Genomic DNA, 11,181 nt, shown 5'->3' on the forward strand with positions numbered 1-11,181 from the left:
CTGCCGGTTCACTCTTCAAAGCGTCGTTTTACTCTCGCAAAATGTCGAGGAGAGTGAAATGCATTGTTCACTCTGTCAGCAAGGAGAGAGTGAAATGTGCTTTTCACTCTCCCCTTCAGAGAGAGAGAGTGAAAAGACTCTTGCGACAATAGAAAAGAGAGACTCTTGCGGCAATAGAAAACAGAACGTAGCGTAATCTTCTGCTTCAACTGTAGGTGGCTGGCCCCGAACATGGCAATGTATCATTCATGCACGCTGAGCAAAGAACACATCGTTTTGCTTCTAAGAGAACAGGCCGCCGCAGTTCAAAGGAACGCGTAGCGAGCGCTCTACTTTTTCACTCGGAGTGGCTCCACCGCGCGCGCGCGCGCTCAAGATCGCGGAACAACACAGCACCGGAGAAAGGTGAACCGTCCAGCGAGCAAAGGCCAGCCGAGGGAGATCGTGTTTCAGCCATCTCGCGTCGCCATGAAAACACGACAGTCGTTCGTCATGCCTTGGATATAACAACAAATCCTCCACGGTAAGTGAATTCTAACTTAGGTGCACATTCTCCGTATATGCAATGCTATCGCCAGGAAGTCGTCGCTGCGCTTAGCCGACGCGATTGACAAAGGACTAGGCGTACGCGCTGTCTCTCGATGTCAATCGAAAAAGCCAGTCGTCGCGATAACTGCATGTGATTTTATCACTTTGCCGTTGTCCGTAAGAGCTTTAAAAATCGCAAACGCTGCCAGAACTATGGTATGTTCAATAAGGCGCCAGGCGAGAGGACGCTTAAAATGGTTAGTTCTCCAGCCCGTGATTCCGAGCCTATGCGGAGCGTGATTAGCGTGCGTTTTGTGTGTTTGAATTTATTCAGTTTGGCAGTCTACTGTGTACGGAACGCTGTTGAACTAAGGAATCACATAACAGAAGGCGTCATTTTGCTGGCAGCATGCTTTTTTTTTTATAAATAAACCGCGCGCTTGACGGTGTCTCGCGCAGGGGGAATCTGCGACCACTGAAGTTACGTGCAGCACCAGTGCTAGTTAGAAACTTTGCCGCAGGCATTCAGCTGCATGCTGCAAGAGGTTAGTTGGGCGCGTTATCTTGAACTGACTGAAAACGCATGAGGAATCCATGTTTTATGCTGAAGAAAGTATAAACCCATATAAGCGATCTTGCGCGCGGCAGCTACAAGCGACGCGACGGAGATGGCTGTCGCGTTCGCTCGTCGCCTACAAGTCGTACTCCGTGCGAGCGACGATTTTGAGCGACGCCTCCCCGGTGTTGCCGGCATGAGGGCTGCAGTCACGCGTGACGCGTGCTTTAGTAATTTACGTTGATGGATTTTACTATAAAAAGTAGCATAAAATATTTCCGGAGGTCTTGCAGTACGTCCTTATCCTTGCACGTATAAAGATTGAATCATTTGCTCGTTCCGCGCGACAATCGGTAGTATTTGAGCGATGTATGTACATCCAGTTCCGGCTTCGCGCTATTGGCTAGTCGCTCATAGCACTTCTGGGCGACGAGCGACGATTTCTAGATTTCCAGAACCGAGCCATCTGTTCAAGCGACGGCCCGTTTTGTCGCTCGAAGCCGTCGCTCGTCGCCGTCGCGCACTAAATCTCTCTCACTGTGTTTATCCCTAAGACTGAACTGTTTTTGCTCATGTTGAAATGGTGTGATTATAGGTCTGGTTCTGTCACCTGTTGCGGTTTTCGTGCACGGTGCGAAACTGAAAGGATGCTTATGTCTACGAATTCGGTGAATTGTCGAGCAGCTAGTTACGCATCGGCATCGAATATAACGGCTGCTGTGTGGAATTACAATTGCAGGGGCGCTTTGCATACGCTTATTGTTTTGGACATGCCTGTGCATTTGCTAATATGAGTTGGCTTGTCAGAGTTATGTCATATGAACAGCTAAATCAGCCTTCCTCTGGGGGTTACAAGCGTAATGTGTGCATTTTGCTATAGCATGGCAGATCAAGATGTGTTTATCGCTTGAATATTTTTAGTAGAGAAATAAAATATCAAAATAAAATGTTGCTTTAATTCCGTGTTACCAGTCTGTCGTACACAGAACAATAGGTTGGTGTAATAAACTAATAACTGCGGTTTAACTGCAACTTTTACATGCCTACAAGAATCTAAAATGCTAGATTTCAAACTGCAGCAGTAGTCGGGTCTGTCGAAAATGAACTCCACTGCGCACCTCATGCATGAAAATAAGTTCATGCCTTGTAGTAAGCTTAGATGCAGGCCGCAGTGAACTTGTTAGTATTGAAATGTGGGTAAGCTTGCCATAACAAGCCTTGTTGCCCTTTTTTATAGGCACATCCATATATCCATTGAGCTGAAGGACAATATTTTCATCCCTACTGAGCATCATGTTTGCAGCTATAATCCTGAAATTATGGCTTCAGCAGTGGCACAACCAGGGATGGTGCGGGGGGGGGGGGGCACACTGGGCACGTGCTTAGGATGTGTCACAAGTGGTGTTTGCGATACACCAGACTCATGACAGACCTATGACGTCTGAAAATGACCAATATTCTATTCATTAGCAGGAGTATTCTAACATTCATGAAAAACAAGGATGAACTGTGGTTTATTTGTTTTTTTGCTTAAATCTAAAAATTGAAGTTAGTTTAGCAGTTGACTGTTGCAGTCATTTGGATGTTTTGCATGCATTTCACTAGGAAGACTAAGAGCTAAGACTTTTTTATTGCCATGGCGTTGACTGTCTTGATGTTGTTTTGCACCATGCCCTTGTGTTGACTTTTGCATACGATATTTTTCAGGCACCCGCTTATATAACGCAAGAAGGCAGCTGCAAGGACACGAGGATGTGAAAGAGCCAGTGCAGCGCGACTTCACGTAGTGCAGAGGAGCCAATGCCAAAAAATCAAAATACATTGGCATGTTATTTGGACAAGAAAACTAGTATGTGGGTATATTGGGTGTACCATTTGACCAAATGTCAACAAAATCAAGATACAGTATGTTACACGAAGATGAAAATTCTCACGTGCTCCAGGCAGTCATCTTAACATGGTATATTTATGTAATGTCTCTGATTGGAAAGTCAAATCAAGTATGCTCTCTGGAGACAAACACATAGCAGCAAGTGTCATTGAAAAGTTAAAAATGTGTTTTAAGAAAGCTGATTAGTTCTGAGAAGTGACTGCTTTTTGTCTTGCCTCTCAACAGATATATCCATGTGATAAAAAAATAGTGGTACAATGAAATTGCATATTTGCTTAGCGACACGATACATACTTGCAATGAGCACGGTGCCTGTGTTTACTATAAAAAGCAACAGCCCATGCTTGGTTAGGTTAGGCCCACTACAACATGCAGGCATGGGTGATTGGCGCTTTTTTTATTTCTGTGTCGTGAGGTTTATTGACGTGCGAATAGGTGCAATGGCACGCAGTATGGCTAGTACAAAAAAGGGGGGGGGGGGCAGATATATGTAGCTCACTGTACACGACACAGGGCAAAGGAAATCCGTGTTCAGCAACTATGTTAAATGCCATGTACGTAAATTTTACAACGCTACTCGTTCGAAGCGCACACAGGTGCATATTGAAGAAAAGTTTCCAGGGTAGATAATTTAGTTCGTAATTTACACTAATTTTGCTCTAACCACGAGACATAATAATTTGAATATACTGCACGGAAAAACCTAGAGCGAATTAAATTGTGTGTCAGCTTCGTGTGTATACATATAGTCTTTCCTATGCATTAGGTTTTTTGCGTAATGCATTAACAGTTGAGAGCCTATCTTATGATGTGTACTCTGTTTACATTACAGTTGTTTATTAGTTTACTCGTTTGTTTTGCGACTGATGAAATGCCGGCATATATATATTTTCAACATTTGACACAACCCTGTATGTATTGCAGAGACAACCCAGGACGTGCATTTCTCAGCACCCAGTCAACTGCCAAAAGTGACTCAAACACAGGCCACCAGTAAGTGGACATCAGTTGCAATTTCACATTATGCAGTTGGCGGCTGCCTTGTACGGAGGCTTTTTTTTTAATGAGATGGTGATGTCGTTCTAATGTACATTTTGACCACAAAGGTGCGATCATGTCTCACAGAGGCATATATGGTTGCTATTCTCTGCGAGGAACGTGTTCTCGTGTTCGTGAAGCATTTGTGTTTGGCAGTATTGTCGCCCAATGAGTCGGATATAAACACTAACTCGCCACTGCCGGCAAGTAGTTGCGAGAAACGCATTATGACACTGTAAAGTTATTTCATTAATTCGAAGGAAAGTTTTGCAGCAGGAAAAAAGGTTGCTATTCCAGGTAAACATGTCTTTTTCTCACAAGTTATTTAGCCAAACTGTGGATGCATGAAATTCGTGACTTATGAATAGATTTTAATTTATTCTTTAGTAATGCTTCTAAAAGAGACTAGAAATAGCATGTGACTACCTCTGCAATCAGCAGACCATACATTTACAGTCATAAGTGGCAGTTCCATGCAGTCTCGCACTTTATATTACCTTTCCTTTCAGCAACATTGGAACTGGTTGCTGCGTTTTCAGAAGGAGAAGTGCACTTGACACTGTATATGTATGTGTGAATTCGGTTTTCTTTGTATGTGTCGGCTCACTGACAAACAGTGCAAAAATCTGTTGTACCATGAGCCTGACGACGCCTTCTGCTGCTAGAAATGCGGCACTTCGTATTTTATAGTACTGCATGACATTTAAATCAAAGCTAGCACATAAAATGATCAAGAAAACTAACCGCTGTTATAGCTGTTTTCCTCAAAGAACGCTTGTCCTTTATGGGCTGTGTTAATCTGAGCTCTCCACCGATGTTTCCGTAGTATTATCCCTTAGTGAGTGAGAGATTGGGGGCAATTAATCGTGTTAGTGTTTAAGTGGTGTCCTAATTATGTGCATTTGTTCCAACAAAGTTGTCTAGATTACTTTATTGTGTAGTGTAAAGCCTATGAAACCATCAGCAACTACTGAGTTGCTAACACGCATATGGATTTGTCACTATACAGGTGAAACTCGGCTGTACCACTGCAGTGCTGCGGAAATTGCCTTCACCAGCGGCTTTGCAACAGCTGTTTCGCAGCATGTCGGTATGTGTTAATTTATAATTATGTTGGGATGGGCTAGTATTATGGACCACTGCTACTCTGTATTGTGACAGATCCATATGATAAGGGATGTAATGGGCACAGCGAAAACCTTTGAATTTTTTACTATGGTACATAAACAGGCTCTCCTTTTCGTCACTGGAGCAGGAGAGAAGGGCATGCAGGCACTCCTGAATGTACATATATTTCAAAACATGAGACACACACACACACACACACAATTAAACTAAAGGCAGGGACGTTCCATCTTTCATCTTGAATTGTGCAGCGCAAAAATACAACACAGACCACAGAGAAGCACACATGTTAACAGGTTTGATACACACGTTAGTTCAACAGATTTGATACTTCAAGTGTGCTATTTTACACAAGGGGGAAGGGAAAGGGGAGAAAATCTGAAAAAAAGTGGAGTGGAAAAAAAGGAATCGTGCCAAAAAGCATGAGAAGCATCGCGCAGCCAGGATCACCAGCAGGACAACCTTACGTATAGTTTGTTTCAATCAACTCAGATCACATGCAGCCATTACTGCAATCAAGTTGTTTCCTTATGTCATATGAGGGAATGATGTGGGCCCAAAAAACTGTTTAGAGCTGAAGGATTATGTTCCATTCTAGCCACATTGCCTGCTTTTTTATCATGTTGTTATCAGCTGCTTATGTTAGGGACAAAAAGTAAGAGTACGAACTGTTTCCCGATTCGCCATTCCACACAACATGTCTTTGTGACTATATGTACATGCAGATGATCCATAGTTGAAAAATATTCAGTACAGTAGAATCTCATTACAAGATGCACTTGGTTGTAAGAGACATCTGAAAATGGTTTGGTTGGTTTTCCGATGTTTGCCACGTTAACAATACTGTATACAAGAGACACCTTTGTTACTAAGGATGACTTTTTAAGTATTCACTACTTCGAAGGCACACAACCCAGGCACATTCACTTTGTGCACCTTGTGTGCTCCGAAGGGCGTAAAGATCACGCAATCCTTACACAAGTCAATCGCGCATGTCTCTTTTAGCATGAACCAGAAAAGGAGGGCAACGAGGACAGTGCAGGGCAGAAAGTGTCGGCAGTTGAAGCTGACGAGCGTCTAAGAGCGCCTCAAAGGTACTGCGAGCAACAAGGCTTGCAAAGTGAAGTGTTCAAATTCCAGAAGTTGGGAAGGAAGCTAACACAATCTACAGTCACTAAAAAGCTGTGAATGTCTTCTTTAAAGGGCCTCTAAACCACCGAGGTTGAAATTTAGTTGCGGTGTTGCAGTTCTACACAATAAGGCAATGAACAGGTAGCCACGAGAATTTTTCGAAACGGTGCAGTAATAGTGGAGCTACTGTGTTTGATTATCGAAAAGTAGTCCCCACTCATTTTACTCTTTCATATGGTACACGCCATATGGACAGTGTCGTCTTTTCCTTGCCTAGTACACCTCCAAATGTTACGGGACAGGCCAACACCAACGAGCTCTGTTGCTGCCACGCTGGCCCGTCGTCCTGCGAGGAGTGGCGCTAATACAACGGAACTGTATGGTGACTCGTGTTGAAGAGCCTCATAGGGAGACCCTTCTGTTGGCGTTTCTGTTCTTTGCCCCCGTTGGCTGCCCACAATGGCGTCGCTCGCAACGTGACGAGGAAGAAGGAGTGTGTGTATTTGCTTGCAGGCCTTGCCGGCAGTCGTACACTTTCGTTCGACCAATCGACAGCACCGGAAACTGGTGACATCATCAGAGACAGCCTGGTGACGTCAGGACAAACTGGGGGGTGCAGGATAGGTCCAGAGAGGCGCACGGGGTCATTTTCTTCATATTGTGGTGCTCCGGCAGTGCTACGCACTCTGGCATTTGGCTTCGTCGATCGTGACGACATTCTGATTTCGATACGCGTGTTTACTTGAAATGTTCAAAAAATGTCGAGAAGTGGTTTAGGGGCCCTTTAAGCCACCCTGAGCATTTATTCCTTCAGATATATCAAAACATACTTTAGTGATGATGCATAATAAAGTGATCTAGTCTGGCTCCTCAGTGTCTTAAAATTTTTGGTTTAGAGAGACATGTTTCCCGTGCCTCTTGAATATCTTCTGATGAGGCTTTACTGTAATATACACAAACAATTGTGTAACTCCTCCTGCAAGTATTATTCATTAAGCCCGGTCACTTATGTGCAAAGCTTGTGGTTAAGTCTTGATGTCCGTACTTTTTAGAGCTATGTTTATTAATTCATGCTGTTCTTATTGGTTCTTCGATGCAGGAGACAATGCCTACGAAATTATTGGCCCTGATCATGAGAGCCCTCAAGGGGCAAACAACATCTCTGTTGCAGAAGTGAGCCCGATACCACTTGGAAGTTACCATGACAGATGACACGGCAGCAATAGATACAGAGACTGCCATGTCTACTGCAGCTGCAACAGTGTACGAGGCAAGCAGCAGCGCGTCAGCATCAGCAGCAGTGTCAGAAGGAACCACACCAGGCCTGGTAGAGCAACATGTGTGCTATCACTGACTTTTTTTGTAGTGGATACAACTCATTTGCTCAACATACAAAAGCTTTTCACCACGACTGTGAGCCAGTGTTATTGTGCAGCAAGGGCAAGACTAAGTTAGGTGTTATAACACAGTACAAGCATCACTTTAATATATGCAAATGCAAACATATTACAGTTGTTGCCTCCCCAGCCAGCCCACATAGTGACAACAATGTGAAACACATGGTGGGACACACCTCTCTCCCATTACAAGATAGTAGAGACTGTCAGTGTTGTTGCTAGATTGACTGGTCTTTGTAGGCAACTAGAAGGACAACACAGGTGTCATAAGATTGTTGTTGATGTTGTTGTTGAAGAGGTAAAAAAGAACTTTGATGCAGCTGAAGTGCCAACTGATATTGAGCAAATCAAAAGCAACCACCTGAGAAAGCAACACTATCTAAATTTGGGTATCTATGTGCCGCCAACTCTGGTAAGAATGGCATAGGATGGAAGTGTGATGAAAATCACACAGACACTGCTGTTGCATCACTGGCCACAGTCAGCAGCGACTTGTAGGGCAAGAGAGTCAACTGAAACTAACATTATGATATAGTGTCATGCTCCCATGTGACCACTCTTCAAGTTATTTTGCAAGATACAGCTCAACCTCCAGAAACGAGACTGCAACTTGTCTGTAAAAAAGCTTTCGCAAAAAATTATTCATAACACTATTAACATAGCAGTATCTTTATTTTTGTGTCGGTTCGAGGTTCCCGGCTGTCCATTAATGCAAAAATTGAGGAAAAAAAGAACATGTGTCGTACTTACACCTTTTTAACAAGTACGAGGGGGACAGAACTTTTCTAGTCATGCATTTTCATCATACTATCAAGTTTTTAAATGCCTTTTATAATTATTATTACCAGTTATATCTGAGTGCATTGTATGCACGTAGCAGGTGTAGAATCAGGTCAGTTGGATCAGATGCCTTATCTGCAAGTGAGCCCTATATTCAAGAAATTTGAATTAAAATAGTTACGTTAGAGACGCAGTCTTTCAGCACTTTATTGCCTGTGGTTTAAGCATTGCTCAATACTTTTGTGGGTGGCAATTTCAACCGGCACAGCACTGTGCTTTGCCACAGTCACATTTGTCTTCAAAGCGGTGTTTACCATTTGTGTTGATCTGTTTGTGTATGCATAGAGCAAGTTTTTAATTTATATTTTTCTGCATTCTTGTGCTTGCACTAAGCTTGTATAAGGCAGTTACAGAATGTGCGTCACTATAACGAACTGTTCTGTTGAGCTTACACTTGCAAATAATCGTGTTCAGATGGCCGCACTTCTATGCGGGTGCACCGCTAGCTTTGTGTATGTTCTCATGTTTGTATAAAGCTTATATAAGCTAGTTAGAAAATGTATGTCACTAAGCATTGTGATATTCTTTAAAGAACTGCTTGGTTGGTTTTACACTTGTGAATTAGTATTGAGGCGGTGGTATTCCCATGTATGCCCACTGCTAGCTTTCTGTGTCCTCACGTGTTTGTATTAAGTTTCTACAAGGGAGTTACAGCATGTACGTCACTAAGCGCTGTGATATTTTTTAAAGAACTGCGTTGTTGGTTTTACACCTGTGAGTAATAGTAATCGGGTGGCACTAGTCATGTGTAGGTACACAGTGTTACGTTTCGCCTACGACGCGCGGTTTAGCCGGCGCGACTGCAACAAAGCGGCAGACATTTTGGCCCGTTCGGCGTCGCCGCTACGCTCCCTGCCAAGCGCGTCCAGGCATGTTCCGATGCCACGTGTCTTCATGTGCGTGTGTGAGTGTATGTGCCATTGTGCCCGACCGGCGGCGATACGACAGCAGGGGTCACCTTCTCCTCCCAGCCATTGTCCCCGACCGGAGGCGATACGACAGTAGAAGTCACCTTCTCCTCCCAGCCATTGTGCCCGACCGGAGGCGATACGACAGTGTGAGTCACCTTCTCAGGCGACACGACAGTATGCGTCACCTTATGCCATTGTACAATCACGTGCTCGTCTATTGAGGGGTTCCTTCTCGCCCTCAACTGCGAGAGTATAAAAACAGCTGCCCCCGGACGCCAAAAGGAGGGCTCCGATTTCTTCTGTTGAGTAAAGTGCTCTCCCGTCTCTCTACTTCGGTCAACCTGACCGCCAACTCTTTGCGATGTTAAAATAAACAAGTTGTTTTGTTGTTACCAGTCGACTCATGCTTTGCCGGGACCTTCGGATGCTTCCAGTTGTACCCCAGGCCGCCAGGCCAACGCTACCCTTGGGGCTTGCGACCCAGGTGCAACAACGGGCGTCAGCGCCGAGTTCCCAACAGGTCGTACCATCGGTGCGACCACAACAACTGTCTGCCAGCGGTGAGATCGCGACAACGGAGGCCAGCAGCGAAGAGATGCAGTTGACTGTATGCTGAGCAGCTCAACGACCATCCGGGAGCAGTGCAACGAGCCCTGTGTGATGACTGGTTGCCTGCAGCGGAACGACTGCGCTGAACTCTTGGCTGCGAGGTTTGGTGAGTGCGGGACTTTCTTCTTCTGAGCTTTGCCAGGCTTTTGTTAGTGTCAGAAACAGAGCTGGTAGTTGTGGTTGTCGTTGCTGCCGGGTTAGTTTGCGGCAAGACAATAATAGGCAGTAGAGAAAGCAGCATTCAGAGCAGCCATGGATTTGAAGTCGTTGCGCAAACCGAAATTGTTGGAGCTTGCAAGAGAGTTGGGTCTGGATGTCTCGGACAAACTCAGAAAACCAGAACTGCTAAAGGCTATTCTTGAGTTAGAAGCTGAGGATGACGAGCTGTCGGAATGCCTTGAGACCATTGAGGAGAGGGAGACTGCAAAAAGACAGGAGAGCGAACTTAAAGAACAAAAAGAGCGAGAGCAACAAGAGAAAAAAGAAGAGCGCGACCGTCAACACGCGTTGGAAATGAAGCGTCTCGAGATTGAGATGGAACGCGCTCGTAATGGAAGTCAGGCACACGGTGCAGGAGAACGAGTATTGTTCAAAATGACTGACCTGATGCGGCCGTTTAAGCTTGGAGAGGACATTGGTTTGTTCCTGGTTAACTTCGAGCGAACGTGCGAGAAGCAGGGGTTCTCTCGGGAAACGTGGCCACAGCGCTTGCTCACTTTGTTACCCGGCGAGGCGGCCGACGTAGTCGCTCGCTTGAATAGAGAGGAGGCAGAGGATTTCGACAAAGTGAAATCGAGTCTGCTAAAAAAGTACAGGCTGTCAGCGGAGGCTTTCCGTCGGAAGTTTCGGGAAAGTGAGAAAGGCAAGAATGAGTCATATACAGAGTTTGCCTACAAGCTAATGTCAAACATGCAGGAGTGGCTCAAAGAAGAGAAAGCGTTTGGTGACCACGAGAAAGTTCTGCAGTGTTTTGGGCTAGAACAGTTTTATAGTCGGTTACCGGAGAACGTGCGGTACTGGGTCTTGGATAGGCCAGACGTTTGTACGGTGGCTAAAGCCGCTGAGCTAGCCGAGGAGTTTGTGACGCGTCGGGCTCGCGGAGCTAAGGACGGTCAAAAGGGTGAATTTGGCTCGAAGTTTGAGAGGCCGAAGTTC

At 45.0% G+C, this 11,181-nt stretch overlaps 1 protein-coding gene across 1 annotated transcript; it reads left to right on the forward strand.

The window, feature by feature from the left end:
- Window positions 1-2,244: 2,244 nt before the first annotated feature.
- On the forward strand, window positions 2,245-8,040 carry LOC142584580 (uncharacterized). The gene is made up of 4 exons (XM_075694692.1): window positions 2,245-2,933; window positions 3,900-3,968; window positions 5,023-5,103; window positions 7,369-8,040. The coding sequence occupies exons 1-4, from the start codon at window positions 2,885-2,887 to the stop codon at window positions 7,479-7,481; spliced, it is 312 nt and encodes a 103-aa protein (XP_075550807.1). The 5' UTR covers window positions 2,245-2,884; the 3' UTR covers window positions 7,482-8,040.
- Window positions 8,041-11,181: the final 3,141 nt, after the last annotated feature.

Source organism: Dermacentor variabilis, chromosome 1 (genome assembly GCF_050947875.1).
Source record: "Dermacentor variabilis isolate Ectoservices chromosome 1, ASM5094787v1, whole genome shotgun sequence".
NCBI classification, from domain to species: Eukaryota; Metazoa; Arthropoda; class Arachnida; order Ixodida; family Ixodidae; genus Dermacentor; species Dermacentor variabilis.